Source organism: Notothenia rossii (assembly GCF_949606895.1).
Source record: "Notothenia rossii genome assembly, chromosome: 4".
NCBI lineage: Eukaryota > Metazoa > Chordata > Actinopteri > Perciformes > Nototheniidae > Notothenia > Notothenia rossii.
This window is the reverse complement of record NC_136902.1, coordinates 14,501,838-14,521,174: the sequence shown is the minus strand read 5'-3', so window position 1 is coordinate 14,521,174 and position 19,337 is coordinate 14,501,838. Positions and strand designations below refer to the sequence as shown.

Sequence of the window (19,337 nt, the reverse complement as noted above, 5' to 3'; positions counted from 1 at the left end):
ACAAAACACCCAATCCCTGAAAAAGAGCCAAATTAGACCAGGCCGAATATGGGAAAGGTGACAAAACAGCCCATAACTTCAGAATGATCACTCTTTTCCTCTTCAGATTTGCTGAGGTATGAACCAGGTGGCTGTCCTACATCACCAAATAGTCAGACAATTATTTACCTAAGAAAATACTGAATTATAGTCCTGTAAACTTAGCTTTAGTTTAGACGGGAATTGTACTTTTTGATGATAGGAACATAGGACTCAATCCCTTTTCTCTCATTTATCAGAAAAACTGAAATCCCTAAAAAATATGCCATTACTGAATTGTCTATGGTGCTATTGAACACTAACCAGTAGTTGTAATGGAAATATCTGGGACAGTCCTTTTGCAAATTAGATTTCTTTAGACATAGGCCTACCTCTTCTCTGATACAATCAAATTCCGAATGGGGGAGAAGTGGCATAATAGCCTATAGGTTAAGAATGCTCACTCTGATGGTCATCATATTTGGAGAGGGAAATACCAGGTGGCTGAACTACATCACCAAATAGTCAGAATTAGAGTAAGTGTATTAGTTCTAAATTGCAAGCCTCTAAAACATAGGTGTAAATAGTACAGGTTTTATTGAAACTGGAACCTTAATTCAAAGTACAGTATACAAATCATCAAATAATTCTGTGAGAGGTCAAGTATATAGAATATAATGTTAAATGTCAGGTTCCTCAGAAACGTTAGGGGACACATTTTGACATTCTGCACAGCATGGTGCAGAACTCCGTACTGGGAAGGCCAACAGAGAGGCACTGGCACTTTCCACTCTCTCCACACTTTCCATCTTTGCAATACAAGTGAGTAATATCTCTCACTTCTGTAGGTGCTGGGGTTTTTGTAAATAGCACTGGTTGAATGGCCCCATCTCTGACAATCCACCCCTTGCCAATAGGACTCCATAACAAAGGTTTGGATTCGGGCTGTGACACCATTTCATTTAATTTCAAACCTTTATTTATCCAGGTGTATCCCATTGAGATCATTGATCTCTTTTTCAAGGGAGACCTGCTCAAGTAGGTTCCACATGAAACATAAAAACATAAACAGAACAACAAAGAGGACATCTTACAGCATCATTACAGGGATTACAATTTACATAACTATCCACATGAACAGGTACCAACAGCTTCCGATTGAGTAGCATCCAATCGAGCTTTAAAAACCTTTAGTGGCACAAGATTGCTCAGTTTCCATTTCAATTTCAGACTATTCCAAGACAGTGGAGCCGCGCATCTAAATGCTATCTTCCCTAAGACAGTCCTAGCAGTTGGCACATTTAATAAAACTACAGCATGCGATCTCAGGCAGTAGCCACTTACAATTTGCCGTGAGATCAGGGAGCAGATGTAGGATGGAAGTTTCCCTAACATGGCTTTATATATAAAAATGTACCAGTGACTGAGCCTCCGTACAGTTAGTGAAGGCAAACCAGCCCTTGCATACAGGGTACAGTGATGGGTTAATACTTTACAGTTTGTCACAAATCTCAGAGCACTGTGATACGCAGCATCTAACTTGACCAGGCAATTGGCAGGTTCATTCATATAAATTAAATCACCATAGTCCAGCACAGGTAAAAAGGTCACAGTGACTAGCCTTTTCCTGGCTTCAAAAGAGAAACAGGACTTGTTCCTGTAGAAGAAACCTAGCCTAACCCTCAGTTTTTTAAGCAGGTTATTGACATGATGTTTAAAAGTGAGACAATCATCAAGCCAGATACCAATTTGTAACAGGTAACCACTTCAAGTTTTATTCCTTGCGTAGTTACAATATCTACAACAGGCTCTGGTGTCTTTTTAGCTTTTGAAAAGAGCATTACCTTGATTTTATCAACATTTAAAAGAAGCTTTAGTTCAGAGAGCTGAGTCTGAATAATGTTAAAAACAGCTTTCAATTCAACAACAGCCTCCTTAATGGAGGGACCTGCATAGTACATCGCGGTATCGTCCGCATAAAAATGTACCATATCGCTGTCTGAAACATTCCTCTTTTTACATGTTGTTGATATGCATCCTCTGTTGGCGGCCGATTTTCAGAGGCTGCATCTGTTGTTGATGCAATTATGAACCTCAGTTCATCCAAGTTTGTGCACATCAGTCCATTTTCCATATAGCAGAAGCTCAAATTATCTTGCGACTGGCAAAGACTCTTAAGCTGGCAAAGAGTCCAAAATGGGCCAGATCTTTGTGCTTACTGAGATGGGTCTTGAGTTTGGTGAATGCTGTTGTCTTTCCAAGTAGGGAATGAGTCCTTACCCCAAGTGAAGGAGTTCAAGTATCTCGGGGTCTTGTTCTCGAGTGAGAGAACAATGGAGCATGAGATGGGCCGGTGATTCGGAGCAGCGGGAGCGGTACTGCAGTCGCTTTACCGCACCATTGTGACGAAAAGAGAGCCGAGCTAGAAGGCAAAGCTCTCTGTCTACCGGGCCATTTTCGTTCCTACCCTGACCTTGTCATGAAGGATGGGTGGGTTATGACCGAAAGAACTAAATCGCAGATACAAGCGGCCGAGATGGGTTTTCTCCGCAGGGTGGCTGGTGTCTCCCTTAGGGATAAGGTGAGAAGTTCAGTCATCCGGGAGGGACTCGGAGTTGGGCGCCTCCCTAGGGAGGTGTTCCAGGCACATCCAGCTGGGACGAGACTGAGGGGTAGATCTAGGACCAGGTGGAGGGATTATATCTCTTTGCTGGCCTGGGAGCGCCTTGGAATCCACCAGTCAGAGCTGGTTGATGTGACCAGGGAAAGGAAAGTGTGGGGCTCTCTGCTGGAACTGCTACCCCCGCAACCCGACCACAGATAAGCGGGAGAAGATGGATGGATGTTGTCTTTCCTATTCCGTACAAACTATTTGTTGTGTCACAGCCAGTGAGTGCATGACATGCGGGTAGACAGTTAGACATGTCTTTTCCAATTTTCTCACATATGGTGTTGATGGGGACATATCTCTCTCTCATTCCATGGCCTGCATACATGTACACTAGGGATGAACCAAACATGTACTTGCTTGCATAATATATGAGCAGTACTTCCATATCTGTGTCATCAGACCTCACAATGATGCGGGAATATGACTCTGTAAGATGTATGGCATGGAGCACCATCCTCGTGTTTGATGAACCAGATGTGGAAGTTTTCATATATTATGCAAGCAAATACATGTTGGGTTCCTCTCTAGTGTACATGCATGCAGGCCATGGAATGAAAGTTCAAGGGACACTGGTCTCCAGTACAAGCCAAAATGTGTCCCCTAACGTTTCTGAGGAACCTAACATTTAACATTCTATTCTATATATTTGACCTCTCACAGAATTATTTGATGATTTGTATACTGTCCTTTGAATTAAGGTTCCAGTTTCAATAAAACCTTTACTATTTACACCTATGTTTTAGAGGCTTGCAATTTAGAACTAATACACTTTATTTTATTGGGTTACTCTTCTGTCTTCTATTCTGAATATTTGGTGATATAATTCAGCCACCTGGTATTTCCCTCTCCAAATATAATGACCATCAGAGTGAGCATTCTTAATTTATAGGCTATTATGCCACTTCTTCCAGAAAAACCTGAGGTCTTCTAAGTCGAGGCTAAAAATACTACTTTTTACAGCTGCTTACCCAGAACCCTTTTAACTTGTTTTAGCACTTAGGCCTACCGTATTTACAATGTCCTTTTTAAACTATTTTATATCTCATTAATGCATTGTTTTTATGAAACTGTTATTCCATTATGTTTATTTATTGTGTTCCTCTCTGTTCTACTATCATGTGTTAATGATCATGTAAAGCACTTTGAATTGCCTCTGCGCCTGAAATGTGCTATATAAATAAACGTACCTTACCTACCTTACCTTCTCCCCCATTCGGAATTTGATTGTATCAGAGAAGAGGTGGGCCTATGTCTAAAGAAGTCTAATTTGCAAAAGGACTCTCCCAGATATTTCCATACAACTTTTGGTTGGTGTTCAATAGCACCCTAGACAATTCAGTGATGGCATATTTTTTAGGGATTTCAGTTTTTTCTGATAAATGAGAGAAAAGGGATTGAGTCCTATGTTCCTATCACCAAAAAGTACAATTTCCGTCTAAATTAAAGCTACGTTTACAGGACTATAATTCAGTATTTTTTTAGTTATATAATTGTCTGACTATTTGGTGATGTAGGACAGCCACCTGGTTCATATCTCAGCAAATCTGAAGAGGAAAAGAGTGATCATTCTGAAGTTATGGGCTTTTTTTTAATCACCTTTCCCATATTCGGCCTGTTCTAATTTGGCTCTTTTTCAGGAATTGGGGTAGTTCTAAAGAACAACTCAAAAAACATTTTTTCCCACAAAATAAAATTTGACAACAATCAATTTCATTAACGGGAGACCCTAAAAGATAAGAAAAACCATTGTTGTGTTTTGTATCTCAAGTAGGGGTATCTCAAAATCTGAGGGGCCTTCCTGTTAGGCAATAAGTACAGTACTAGAGTCAATGTGTTTACTTTATTTTATAGGCTAATGAAGATTCAATTGAATGCTGTCGCTCCCGTTTGGTAAGACATGAGACTTGCAGGTGGATATGGAGGGTTATACAAAATTGCTACAGGCAGATTCTCTAATTGCCTTTTTACGTTCATGAGTCATGACAGACACAGTATTTGAACTCTTTCTCTTAATGTATTTTTACTTTAGTAGAATTGAATGGTTCTTTCATGCAGTATTCTTGGATGGTGGTATTGTCTTTTTCTCTTAGAATCTGAAATAGTTTTCAACAATTTGTAAGTTAAACACATATGAACCTCTGTAAAAGGGACTTTTTAATTGTACCTTGTAGCCAGTGTATGCACTACATAGCAATCATCAATTCCAAATATTGATGATAAAATCAGAGTAAATACACATTTAAAAAAGGCATTTTATTAACTTTATGCATTTCGAAAGTACAATGAAATTGATTACTTTAAACAACAGAACATTAAGGCTACTGTACTGACACTATGGCCATGATGAAAAATACTAATAATAATAAAATCAAAAGGTGGCTGTTAAAAAACAAAAAAAACAATATTTTTACATTTTCTGTACAAAACATTTCTGACTGTTTCCAACTAGACTTAGGATGAAGTTGAACTTACAAGTGATCGGTTAAATGTAAGTAGCATTTCATCAGCACATATTACAAAAATAAATTCCCAGCCAACAAGACAAATCAACACATAGTTTACTCAAATATCTCTTAGAATATCATTATCAAGCTACAATGTCAGATTTTTTGCATTGCTTGTCTGTAGGTCTTTTAGGAGTAATACATTCAAAATGTGTTAAGCTCTCAGTCTCATTGTGATTTAATGAGATGATACTACGCTTTTCCGCAGGACTAGTTCGAACTTACTGTCCTGAGGAGTCAATGCTTTTAACCTGTCTAACTTGGCTGGACATTGCTTTTTTTACTTTCATTCCCTACTTCCATTTTGTCATCTCTTACCCCTGTGCTTGCATCTTCAGTTTTGCTTATTTTACAAGCAGGACCTTTTTCCTGCTCCTGGCTTGGCCCTTTAACCAACTCTTTTGCTTGAGTCAATGGTCTACCTACCGGTCTACACTCTCTTTCAGTCGGGCTACCCATATGTTTTTGATTTAGGCTAAAAACATCAGGATGGTTAATTGTACGATTTGGAAAGCGCACGAGACCTGTTGGGGTAGGAAGTAGGGCAACTCTGTGTGATTGTCCTCCACTGTTTTTAGCTGCACCTATGTTTGATTCAGAATGTGGATCACTAGGGCCTTGAGATCTGGTACTTGGATGAAGACTATTGAAATGAGGCGAGCTTCCCCTTATATCTGATCCTTGCATGTCTATGTTTATGGGGGGTTTAGATCCCCTTAAATCTAACCCTGGGCCCATTATGCCTGGACCCCTCCTATCAGACCCAGGGCCCTCAGTTTCTGTAGGCCACCTCCCAGGTCTGACATCTGAACTTCCAGGTGCTGGCTCCCTATTGGTGTTACCATGTCCTATTCTTCTCATGTCTGGACCCCTCATTTCCCTCCTAAAATCATGCTGAAATCCTTGTCTATCTGTTCCAGGGTTTTCCATGTCTACCTGCCTTTCAGATCCTAGTCCCCCACAATCTGAAAATCTCCCATCAGTCCCAGGTCCTTCCATGTTTCGCTCTCTCTTAATACCCCTGAAGTCTGGCTTCCTACAGTCATCCCCCATATCTTGACCCCATCTCATATCGGATCCTATTTCTCTCATGCCTGGATCTCTTATATCATGGCTTTGTCCACTGTTTTCTGTATCTCTTTGCCTACTGAGAAATGGCCCAGATCTCCTTCTGTTGGGCCCAAACCCTCGATCAGGCTCTCTCCTCCCACGTCCTCCCCTACTGGGCCCTTGGCATTTCATGTCTGGGTCACCCTCGACAGGATCTGGATCTCTATAGCCAGGACCATCATCTCCTGGACCTCTCAAAGGCCCGGGAAATGGCATATTTTGTCTTTCTTGTATGGGCCTTGGCCCAATACTTCCAGGGCCACTCCATCCCCTTCGAGGACCTTGCCTAGTATGTGCTTGAGCATGCTCAACTGGACCTTCTTGGTTGGGGCCTGGACCCCTGTTGTCATGTCTATTCCAATCATCTCCTGAACATTCTATTTCATTTCCTACAGCCTCCATATTGGGCCCTCTTCCATCTGACCATTGTTCCACTCTGTCTGGGCCTCTCATATCAGGTGCAGAGCCCCTGAAACTTCTCATATCTGGCCCATGCCCTCTTATGTTTCCCCTGATAGGTCTTGAACCCCTTACATTTCGAGATATAGGTTCTTGGATAGGTTCTGATCCTCCATAGTCAGCCTCTCCCCAGCCATTTCTTCTTTGTCTCATACCTTCTCTTTTTGGACTTCTGTGCCTGATTCCTGGGTCCCTAAAGTCATGACTACCTGGTCTTCTCCAATCTGGTCCTTGGCCCTCAAAATCTGGACTCCTCGTTTCAAGTCCAGGCTCTTTGAAGCCTGAATCTCCTGGTACTTGTCTGTCAGGCCCTGGGCACTCAATGTCTGGAACTCTAAAATCTAGACCTCTTGGACACGGACTATTGAGCCCTTGAACCTCCATAACATTTCTTTCAGGCCTAACCCCTCTTGAGTACGGATTTCTTCTATCAGATCCTGGGCTCACTATGTCTGAAGGTCTTCTTTCTAGCTCAGGAGCCCTAAAGTGTTGGCCACCTGGAAAGTCCCTGCTCTCAGAGTTTTCCTCTGTCTCTGGAAGCCTTCTATTTGGACCACGACCTCTAAAATGTTGACCTTCTCTCCTCTCAGGCCTTGGGCTTTCTTTGTTTGGATCTGAATGCCCTGGTTTCCTCATGTCTGGACCATCTGACATTGTCCTGTTGAAATCTGGACCCTCCATACCAAAACCTTGTCGTCCCCTGTTGTTTGGAGCTCCAGGTCCTCTCATGTCAGGCCCAGAACCTTCCATTGCTTGATTTCTAGTTAAAAGTCCTGGTTCTCTGAAATCTGGACTGCCAGGACCTCTAATGTCAGGCCCAGGTCGCTCCGAAGATGAACTTCTCCTTTCAGACCCAGGTCTTCTGAAATGTGGACCATCAGGTACTACTTCCTGTCCTCTAACTCGAGGCCCTGGACCTTCTATACCTGGACCACTAAAGTCTGGAACTTCTGGTTCTCCTGTGTAAGGCCCTAAACCAGTGATACCAGGACCTCTTATATTGGATCCTGGTCCACTGAAATCTGGACCTCCTGGTCCTCTTCTGCCAGGTCCTGGAGCCTCCATAGATAAGCTTCTTCTCTCAGGTCCTGGTTCTCTGAAACCTGGACCTCTAGTACCTCTCCTGTCAGGCCCAGGACCCTCCATAGATAAGTCTCTGCATTCAGACCATGGTACCCGGAAATTCGGACCTTGAGGTCCTCTCTTGTCACGCCCAGGCCCCTCCATAGATAAGCTTCTGATTTCAGGCCCTGGTCCTTTAAAATCTGGACCTCCGGGGACTCTCATGTCAGGCCCAGGACCCTCCATAACTGGACCTCTTCTTTCAGGTTCTGGCTCTCTGAAATCTTGACCACTAGTTCCTCTTCTGTCAGGCCCAAAACGCTCCATAGATAAACTTCTTCTCTCAGGCCTTGGACCTCTGAAAACTGGACCTCCAGGTCCTCTCCTGTCAGGCCCATTACCCTCCATAGGAAAGCCTCTGCTTTCAGGCCTTGGCCCCCTGAAATCTGGACATCCAGGTCCCCTGTCGGGTCTAGGAGCATCCATAGCTGGACTTTTTTTTCCAGTTCCTAGATCTATGAAATCTGGACCTCCAGGTCCTCTCCCGTCGGGCCCAGGACCCTCCATAGCTGGACCTCTCCTTTCAGCTCCTGTTCCTCTGAAATCTGGACCTCCAGGTCCTTTCCAGTCAGGCCCAGGACCGTCAAAAGCTCGACCAATCCTCTCAGGCCCTGGCACCCTGTAATCTGGACCTCTGGGCTCTCTCCTGTCAGGCCCAGGACCCTCCATAGCTGGACCTCTACTTCCAGGTCCTGGTCCTCTGAAATCTGGACCTCCTGGCCCTCTCCTGTCATGCCAGGGACCATCCATAGCTGGACCTTTACCTTCAGGTCCTGGTGCTTTGAAATCTGGACCTCCAGGCCCTCTTCTGTCAGGCCAGGGGCCATCCATAGCTGGACCTCTTCTTTCAGTTCCTGGCCCTTGGAAATCTGGACATCCAGGTCCCCTCCTGTCAGGCCCAGGACCCTCCATAGCTTGACCCCTCCTTTCAGGAGCTGGTCCTTTGAAATCTGGACCTTCGGGCCCTCTCCTTTCAGGCCCAGGGCCCTCTATAGCGAGACCCCTGATTTCAGAACCTGGTCCCCTGAAATGTGGACCTCCTGGCCCTCTCCTTTCAGGCCAGGGACCCTCCATAGCTGGACCTCTACTTTCAGGTCCTGGTCCTCTGAAATCTGGTCTTCCAGGCCGTCTCCTGTCAGGCCAGGGACCCTCCATAGCTGGACTTTTTCTTTCAGTTCCTGGTCCTTGGAAATCTGGACCTCCAGGCCCTCTTCTGTCAGGCCAGGGGCCATCCATAGCTGGACCTCTTCTTTCAGTTCCTGGTCCTTGGAAATCTGGACTTCCAGGTCCCCTCCTGTCAGGCCCAGGACCCTCCATAGCTTGACCCCTCCTTTCAGGAGCTGGTCCTTTGAAATCTGGACCTTCGGGCCCTCTCCTTTCAGGCCCAGGACCCTCCATAGCTTGACCCCTCCTTTCAGGAGCTGGTCCTTTGAAATCTGGACCTTCGGGCCTTCTTCTTTCAGGCCCAGGACCCTCCATAGCTTGAACCCTCCTTTCAGGAGCTGATCCTTTGAATTCTGGACCTTCGGGCCCTCTCCTTTCAGGCCCAGGACCCTCCATAGCTTGACCCCTCCTTTCAGGAGCTGATCCTTTGAAATCTGGACCTTCGGGCCCCCTCCTTTCAGGCCCATGACCCTCTATAGCGAGACCCCTAATTTCAGAACCTGGTCCCCTGAAATCTGGACCTCCAGGCCGTCTCCTGTCAGGCCAGGGACCCTCCATAGCTGGACCTCTACTTTCAGGTCCTGGTCCTTTAAAATCTAGACCTCCAGGCCGTCTGCTGTCAGGCCAGTGGCCTTCCATAGCTGGACCTCTTCTTTCAGTTCCTGGTCCTTGGAAATCTGGACCTCCGGGCCCTCTTCTGTCAGGCCCAGGACCCTCTATTGATGAGCCTCTGCTTTCTGGCCCTTCTCCCCTATAAACTGGACCTCTAGGTACTCCCCTGCCAGACCCAGGGCCCTCCATAGCTGGACCTCTCCTTTCATGTCCTGGTCCCCTAAAATCTGGCCCTCCAGGTCCTCTCCTGTCGGGCCCAGGTCCTTCCATAGATAAGCCTCTGCTTACAGGCCCTGGTCCCCTAACATCTGGCCCTCCAGGTCCTCTTCTGTTAGGCCCATGACCCATCCTATCCTGATCATTAATTTCAAGTCCTGGTCTCACAAATTCTGGACCCCCTGGTGCCATGAAATTGGGACCCACTGATCTTTTCCTGTCAGGCCTAATGTCCTCTATCAGTCCACAGCTCATTTCAGACGCTGGTCCTCTAAAGTCTAGGTCTCCAACCCCTCTTCTGTTAGGTACTTGGTTCTCCAGGTGTGGACCTCTACTGTTAGGTGGAGGGACTCTCCATTCATCTTGTATAAATGGCCCTTCTCTGTGTGGACCTGATCCTCTCATATCTGTACCTGTGCAATCATCTCGTATGACTGTTCCTGGGTCACCACTATCTATACCTCTCATATGTAGACCCAGACCTATATTTTGACTCGTTTGACCCCTTATATCGGGATCAGCAACGGGACCTGGACCACTCCAATCAGGAGTTTTAATGTTAAGCATGCCATCGCCCCCTGTATCTGAGCCACCCATACTACCAATATCTTGACTAGGCCCCATGTAACTTCCTCTTTGTGTCATATTTGGCCTTCTTAATTCACAAATAGTGTCTGATTCTTTCATGTCAGTGCCATGCATACTCTTTCCAGCTGTCATACCGGGACTTGTCTTCTTAAAAGGTTCTCTAGGCCCACTGTCTTCTCCAAAGAAGGGTATCTTAGAACCACCACTTTCATAATTAATGTTTGGCCCTGGTCCTCTCATGGGTACATTTCGCCCTTTTTGTGGACCCCACCTCTCATGAGCAAATAAAGGCTCTCTTGTGCCCCTTATATCAGCTTCAGTTCTATGTGACGAAGGGCCCTTTATGACTAGATCTCTACTCTTGTTCTGTAGATCTGATCCTTCCCCACATGAATTTATAACAGCTGGTACAAGCATTTGTCCACTCACTTCTGTTTCACTGTGCATCATATCAGGAGCTGGAGCTGTGAGTTCTAGGTTCAAGCCTTGCATACTAGATACGTTTTGTGTATGTGATCCAGGACCCCAAATGGTGGTACCTTTTCCTTGCATGTCTGGGCCTCTCCTATTGGGGCCTGGGAATCCAGTTTCTGTTACTCTAAGATCTATCTGTGGTTCAATATGTCCAGGTCCTGGCTGTTTTGTCACAGGATCTTTTTCAGTTCCTGAGGCCTGAATATCTGAGCCTATAGCTCGAATTGAATCCCCCTCCCCTTGAGCCAGTATTTTAGGATGTTTTAAGCCTGGATGTCCCATTTCTATCTGTTTGTCTGCCTCATTTATAACATCATCTTTGAACCTTTGTCCTTCTAGAACTAAGGCACCTCGACCGGTTGGCCACAGTATTTTGGACATTGTTTCTTGACCACCAATAGGCAAACAAATACTAACAACTTTATCATGTGGCATTGAGACACTGGTAAGGGTCTGAGGATCTCTGATTTCCTCAATTGTAGGGCCCCTCTTTTCTGTGCGAATAGGTTTTAGAAACTGTGGCTCTGGATCAGGGCTCTGAGGAGAATCTCTAAGGGGCGGATCAGTTTCACGTAGAGGAACTGGAATTTCAAATTTGCTAAACAGAGTTTCAAGTTGAGAGGGTATATTCACCTGGTTAGAGGAACCACTATCTGTGTCGCCACTGACAGACATGTTTTGAGGCTCTTGGGACTTTGGATCTTTTAAAGTATTAAGCTTGAAATTGTGAAGAAGTTCATGTGAACAGGGAGAAAAGCCTTCATCAACACTCTTAACAAGATTACTTTTTAGCTGATGTCCAACAGGAGGGTAATTTTTAATAGTAACTGAACTGGATGATGATTGGTTACTCTCTAAAAATGTTCCATCAACAGAGTCTAAAGAGTCTGGAGCATTACACAGAACAGTTAAAGGCTTTGATATCTCAAGGATTTGAGGTGAAGGATCTCTGTTCCATTTTGGCGATATGGACCCAGAATCTGTTTTTCTAGGAGAACATGGGGATCTTCTACGCCCATGAGAATGCTGCCGTGGGGTATGCTCTTTACGTTGGCGACCTTGGCGGTCAGACTGGTCTCTTGCTCTATGCCTTGACCTGTCCCTTTCACTTTTTCTGAGTCTATCCTTTTCTCTATGTCTCCGGGAATGTGAAGGAGAACGTCGCTGTGATCTTTTAGAAGGACTTCCATGGCGGCTCCTTTCATGATGACTCCGCCTCTTTGGTGATGACTTTCTCTTTCTGCTGTGGTGTGAACTCAGAGGACTACCCTTGCGAGAGGCACTATGCCCTGTTCTCGACAAAGATAAATCACGGGTCTTTATACTGCCTCCTTGAAAAACATCATCTTGAAATTCATCAAAAAGTGATTCATCTTCAGGATCATAAGCTACATCAGAGTCTTCAATCTCACCCGCAGAGGAATATTTGTCACTTTCTTTAACATCAGCCTGTGTTTTATCTTGCTCTGTAACTGTTTCGGCATCATTTTCTATATTAGGTGTGGCAGTTGTGTCTTGTTTAACAGTTTGTGAATCTACATTTGAACTGTCCTCAGTCTCTGTAAGGTTGCTGGTCTTGTCTGTTGATTCTGACAGTCGACTGAGAGGCAAAGCTTTTTGTGGGGGAGACATCAGGGAATCAGAAACAGAAAAGCGAGCCATAAAGATACCAACAGCCTCTCTCTGTTGACGTAGGGCCTCTTCCTGCTCCTTCAATTGCTGTTTTTGCTCTTCAATCTGCCTATTGAGATCCTCAAGCATTCGTTGTTGTTCAGTTAGTGTTGCAGCTGAGACAACCACAGTGCCTGTAGGAATGTTCTGCATTATTACAGCTTGGGTAGAGGACTGCACGGCAGTGGAGCTGGGAGTTGGTGTTTTAATCTGGGTGGATATTGGGGTTTGGCATGATGGAGTGCCTGACGTTTGAGTTTGAGCAGGGGGCTTTGTCACAGCAATATCCCTTTGCATATCTGCAAAGATAGTGTCGTCTTCTGGATCATAGGCCACATCATCGTCTACACAGCCTGATACTGCAGGACCCTCTGCCTTCATTTTCTCAATGTTCTGAGGAGCAACCATTCCATATCCCATTGCTGAATCATACTCCTCTTCTGGGTCATATGGTCGGTCAAAGTCATTTTCGTCTTCTTCTTCTATTTTTTTTACTTTTGATTTCTGTCCATATTGTTGGACAATTGGATCCACCATTGATCGAGACACCTTAGAAAACACTGGGACCTTCTTAACATGAACTGTTGCAGTTGAAGATTGTACGTCAGAAGAGACAACGGAGTCAGTTTGCTTATTGCCAAACAAACTTTTCAAGATGGTCTGCAGTGGTGACTTATTACTGGATGCTGCTGTGGCATTTTTGTCGCTCTCAGAGGTGGACTGGGTGGCAGCAACTGCAGCTGAGGTAGAGATAGGAGGGTTTGTTCTAAAAGAATTATAACAAGATGGTAGGGCAACTGATCCAGAAGAGGACGAGTCTGATGGTGACCCAGGGCAAAGTGGTGAGCCAGGAGGGGAGGTGTTAGCAGGAGTCTCAGGATCGTAGGGTTGAAATATTTCCAATTTGTCAGAACCATAGAGGACTGGGGGTTTTGGGATCCACATAGGGTCTTTGGACATATTAACTTTGGGTCTCTTCTCTTCAATTTCCTGAGGCAAGCTTCCTGGACGTTTTGTCTTTTGGATGACAGCCAGACCCAGAAGAAGATTTGGCCGGTTTTTTTCAAAACCTGTGAAATTAACAAAAAGTACAAATATAGAATTAGAACAGGTTAAGAACTAACAATGGGCTTCCCATTATTGATTTTTTTTAACTTTTGCCAGAAAGGTAAAACAGTTATTCAGATTCACAAAAGAAAAGGTTCAGGGACCAATAATGAAATTATCTGACACCAAAAACGAATCATAAGAGAGGGAAGTGAGCAATTTTCTCCTTTTTAGGGATAGCATATGTTAACATTTTGTTCAGGAGATGGAACAGCCCCTGCTGTTCCACATTCAGACCCCTTAAAGATCTCCTATCATGCTATTTTTAGGCATACTGTATATTATGGGTCTCATGTCTATGATGTTTTTTGCTCAAAATACCAAACCGATCATGCAATTTAGACATCCCTCATATCCCTCTATTTCAGTCCTGTTAGAGAACTGCTGATTCTGTGACTGTAGCTGCTGGCCCCGCCCCCTTTTGAGCATGTCAAGGAAAGCTGTGAGCTGCAGAGGGAAGAGAGAGATTTCTACCAGCAGATACAGCTAAATGCTGCCGTGATTAAATGCCATATCATGTTCCAAACCACATCAAGGATTATATCTGAAACAATATGGAGCTCAAATGCTTTTTCTCTTGCGGGTTAACCACAAGGTGAGTTCCTTTTTTTATTTCCTGCTTTTTTACACATACTCTCTGCAGTACAGGTTAGCTCTGAGTGTTAGCGATGCTTGCTAATGTAAACAAAGATCATATTACGTCCAAAACACACGTGCATTGTTTCTGATAGCAACATTTCTGATAGGGCTGTCGGTCTAAAGTCAGCCCACATTTCCGATATTACGTCATATCGGCAGCAAATCTGGATCAGCACCGTTGTACCCCCGTTTTTAGCGATTTGGGTACGGAGGAAAAGAGTTTCTGACACTTTGTGAGTTCCCTGACACACCGGGGACACATATTTATGTATAAAAGCATGATAGGAGACCTTTAAATAATTAAAACAGGAAATGTATTCATTTATGGGGCTATAGCAGCCTGAAAGCTGTTGTTTTTCATAATTGAAGGTGTTGACATAGCCCAAAAATACCAACGGTTATCCTCAAACACTTTAAGATGTAAAGGATTATCACACCTGGTCCGTCAAGAGGTTGGAGTATGGTTGGGATTGATTCCTTTGCACTTAGTGGGACAAGGTATATATCTTTGATGGAACGGCTGCCATTGGCGACCACACCATAACGACCTCTGCTGTTGAAGTAGGAAAATAGGGAGACATAGGCCACCTCTTCCTCCTCGGTTGCAGGGTGAAACCGGATCACACATAACTCCTGATAAACAGAAAACAAAAACAATAAACGTGATATATTGATAGGTATCCAGTGCTATTGTACAAGACACCAAAAGGAATCGAAAAACGACTGCTTGCCTTTGTAACAGAGGTCTTTAGTTTTGCAACATAGTCCCACACTGTTTGAGGTAGGATTCGTCCTGCTATTTGTATGGTATCAGGTAGATCCTAAACACAAGGGGAAAAAAGAAAATATATTTTCTTTAACTCAACTGTTGATAATGTCAGATCTTTTTCAATTCAACATGTATTATCGTGCACCACTATACCGCTTTGAGATTTTCAGCCGTTCCTGAAACCATATATCCTTTGGTGACAAACTTGGCCACAGAGAGCATGTTTAGGAAGCCTTTCCACACTATCTCATGCTTAGCCAAGAACTGGGAAGTTTCACCATCAGCTGGGGATTCAGAGATCACAGTCCTGGGACACAAAACACAACAGCATAATGATAATCATATTCACGCATGATGCTGATTTAGTCTCAAATGTAAACCACCTGACAAACAAAATAAGAGTTATTCTATTATAATGTTATTTAACCACCTTGAGGATGTCCCATAGAGTCTGGGATCAGCAGAGGATGATGGCTTCATTAAGATCGACTTGGGTAATGGTTTTGTTGGTGGTCCCAAGTGCGTTGGTGCTGAGGGCGACGCAGAGGTAGTCTCTCGACGAATAGAATAAGATACTGATTGGTTATTGGTTGTGTTACTTGGACTGGATGTGCCTCTAGACGAAGACCTGTTTGCGGCAGTGCGGGGGTCACGCCTTGTGATAGTAACTGTGGAGACTGCTGGGATCACAACTGGTGTGTAGGATCTCTGTTGTGTGGTAGTTTTAGGAGTGTCTGGAGTTGGGGAAGCAGGGGATTCCATGACAGGGGAGGCTGGAGAGTCCATTATAGGGGACGCTGGGGATTCAACGATAGTCAGTGCTGGAGCGTCAATGATAAGACGGGGTGAATAATCCATAAGGGATGTTGGAGAATCCATGTCAGGTGAGTCAGGTGGGGCCCTCAGAGGAGAGTCATCTCCGGCACACTTTCTCCAAGAGCGTTCATATTTATCTCTTGTCTCAGAAATCTTGGGTTTTTTCTTTGCCGGTTCCTCGTCTTCCCCAACGAGCATTTGACCTTCAGGAAAAAATAAGAATGTATTTAAAACACTTAATGTAACAATAAGTGGCCATTGGAAAATCATTTCTACAAAGTTTTTGTATAGCAATAGTGAAATCACTTTGTAATTCACCTGTGCATATTTTGCATTTCAGGTCAAAGAGATGAGCTTTGTGCTCTGATGTTGTGTCCTTCAGCATGCAGGAGAGAATATCTGGTACAGCACTGCCCTGGTTCGGCTGGCTTGTTCTGCTCTTGGGAGCAAGAGCAGGAAGGTTTTTCTTTTGTTCCTGGAACGCAAACTTTACAGACACAAATATAATTAAATCACAAAGATATCATAACATCCATGTACTTTCAGGATTCATTTTTATAAGGTGCAGGAGTAACAAGGAAAAAGTACACACCGTGCTTCTAGCAGGTCTAGTGGGATTCAAACTTGGCAAATCCACCTTCACTGCCTCAGGCTTTTGCGGCAAACTTGTCGCTTTAGCAGCTGCATTCTTAACCTAGATACAAAAAAGCAAAAGATAACCACTTCTGAAAACTTGATCCTTTCAGTTGAAGCACAATACCTGATTCTGTCTTGGTTGTTGTGTTTAATATCTATAACACTTTACCTCTGTAGTTTCTTTTGCACTTGGCTCTGATGCTTTGGTAGCCTGCATATCCTTCTGGCTCATTCTGGCCAGTCTGAAGGGACTGATCTCTCCACGTACGACACGATACAACAAGCCCTAAGGAAAACGCAAAACTGACTGTCAGTTTTCTAAAAACATAATTATCTATAACATGACTTAAAAAAACATGTCTCTTAGCAAATGTTTGCTGTATTGCAAGTAGAATAGAGATCACAAAACAGAAATGGGTTTTATCAACATTACACAAACCTTGTTTTTTGGGTCTTTCAGGTTGAACATAATAGTTCTGTACTTGTTCATGTATTTGCTGTCTGTGTTGCGAAATATGTCGAACATCTCCATCTCAATGCTTGAGACAAGCTTTGCTATGTCACTCTCGGACATCTCCAAGTCCTCACAATCGCACACCCTTAAAAAATTCAAACGCAGTTAGTAAAGAAAATTGCATCATTGCACTCAAATGTAGTTTAAAGTGAAACATATATATTGGGCTATATTAATATTTTTTATAAAGTGCAGCATTTTCAGGTAACTAATACATATACAGTATATCCTGATTACGTTTGATCTGTTAAAAAATTGATTAAATTACTAGTTATAAAAGTGCAGAGGGTTGTGTTTCAATAACTGACTACCGGTACATTATAAAGTAATCTGACCCAACCCTGCAAGCTTATCAAATAATTTTTTTTATACATACTAAAACTATTCACAGCATTAACCCTCAGCAATAGGTCACATTTGTAAAATGTTGTAAGGTTAAATAATAGGACTTTTATACAAATCTTCCACAGTTCTCACCTTTTGAACAGGATGCTGATGAGGGAGCGCTGGATGCTCTGTCTGACTTGGGTATTGGGCTGGGAGGGTCTGGAGGAGGGAGCACTGGGTGCAGGGGGCACCAGCAGATTTCTGGTTTCGTTCATCAGCGTTGGGGCAGAAGAAGGCTTTTGGCCCGACGTCGAGGCTGACAGGTGGCTGGGTGGAGCCTGGGGGGCAGGGTGCTTCTTTGGTATGACGTACGCGGTCTTAGTGACCATAAGAGCCCCTGTTTCATGATGTCTGGGAGCTGAGGTGGAGGGGGATTGTGGGGCAGGAGGTACACTCGTTTTTGTTGGGTTTGGTGGTATAGAGGGATCTGAATATGCAGATTGCTGCTGAGGCACTGCACTGTTGGTTGGCTGCTTTGTCTGTTCTTCAGAGTGGCTCTTTGTCGATGATGTCTCAGCGGCAGGCTGGGAAGAGGGGGCAACATCAGTCGAGGTCTCATCTGCAGGTGGTTTGTTAGAAGTTGCAACCTCACTGTCTGCCTCTACCTGTTTATTGTCCTTTATAGCTGTTGGAAAAAAGAAAAGCAAGGCATCGTGTAAATATGAAGGACTATCTAACCTTTGTGACATAAACCAACTTGTGCAAGAAAAGTTGTTTTTAGAAATGTATTGAAATATCGGATGGCTTTGATTAAAACAATTATCTTTCCATTTAAAAAGGGACTTATCCTTTCCAGGGCTATGGGCTGACATTGGGAGAGGGGCCTGGTACACCCTGGTCAGCAACCAGACAATACCAGGGGTGTAGGAAGGGGTATTCTTTCAGTCATGTTGATGGTTACAGACACATAGATGCAGCAGAAACAGATTTTTCTATTTTTGCTTCATGCAATGTGCAAAATAACTTTTCTAAAATAATAATCTGTTCTTATTTTTTCTTCAAGTTTTTGCGAAGTTTAATTTCTCAAATCAAGGCTTTGTTAATATGACCTTTTAGGCCTATTTTACATGCTAAAGTGCTTTAAAGGTCCCAACAATATTCATGAGAAAGCTCAATAAAACATTTGACAGACCCTCACTCACCAAAGGGTTTCAGGGGTAAAAGATAAATATCACCTTATGGAAAAATCTCAAAGAACAACATGCCTACAGTGAAGGCTCGAATGTGCGGTTTATGGAAGCACTCTTGCAGTTATTCCTTGTGTCCTCTAGTGACTTTCAATTTTGAAATATCACTAAAATGTTTATCTTCTTCCACAGTTCTCTCATAGGATGCAACAACATTCACCTGCTTGGCAGTATATCCTTCTTTGTTTGCAGTAGGTAAAGGCCATTTGAAGGATATGAATAATAGTTGAATGCATTTGCCATTTATGACCAGTGTTGGGCAAGTTACTTCCAAAATGTAATATATTACATATTACTTATTACTCTCTTTTGAAAGTAATAAGTTACATTACAATATTACTGTCTCTGAACTGTAATGAGTTACACTACTTTAGTTACTTTTTAGTTACTTTCACCAAAATAACCGCAAAATAATGGCTAGGTATTTTAAATGCTAAAATGTAGTTTAGTGCAGCTCAGTATACATCCAGTGAAGGGCGATGTGGTATAGCATAACCAGGTGTAGGCCCTTAAGGCTACTAACAACTTGTATTACACGGCTTAGTTGTATACTCAATTCTGATTGTAAATTCTTAACATGTGACACGTTGTTAATCCAGCAGTACAGACCACTGTCAAGGACTATAATGAAGGTTGCTAAGGAGGATCAAGAAAGAGAAAGGAAAAGAGGTTA

The 19,337-nt window shown here is 43.6% G+C and overlaps 1 protein-coding gene across 1 annotated transcript in view; it reads right to left on the bottom strand.

Annotated features, from left to right (window-relative positions):
* Positions 1-4,923: 4,923 nt before the first annotated feature.
* LOC307037755 (uncharacterized protein) overlaps positions 4,924-19,337 on the bottom strand; it is a 34,096-nt gene continuing 19,682 nt past the window's right edge. Inside the window, exons 7-16 of the mRNA XM_079678822.1 lie at positions 17,568-18,102; positions 17,016-17,175; positions 16,746-16,862; positions 16,533-16,634; positions 16,259-16,427; positions 15,555-16,143; positions 15,278-15,431; positions 15,087-15,176; positions 14,793-14,988; positions 4,924-13,679 (exon numbers count right to left, since the gene is read on the bottom strand). Of these exons, the coding sequence (XP_079534948.1) occupies positions 5,449-13,679; positions 14,793-14,988; positions 15,087-15,176; positions 15,278-15,431; positions 15,555-16,143; positions 16,259-16,427; positions 16,533-16,634; positions 16,746-16,862; positions 17,016-17,175; positions 17,568-18,102 (10,343 nt within the window). The 3' untranslated portion in view covers positions 4,924-5,448. The remainder of the gene's footprint in view (positions 13,680-14,792; positions 14,989-15,086; positions 15,177-15,277; positions 15,432-15,554; positions 16,144-16,258; positions 16,428-16,532; positions 16,635-16,745; positions 16,863-17,015; positions 17,176-17,567; positions 18,103-19,337) is intronic.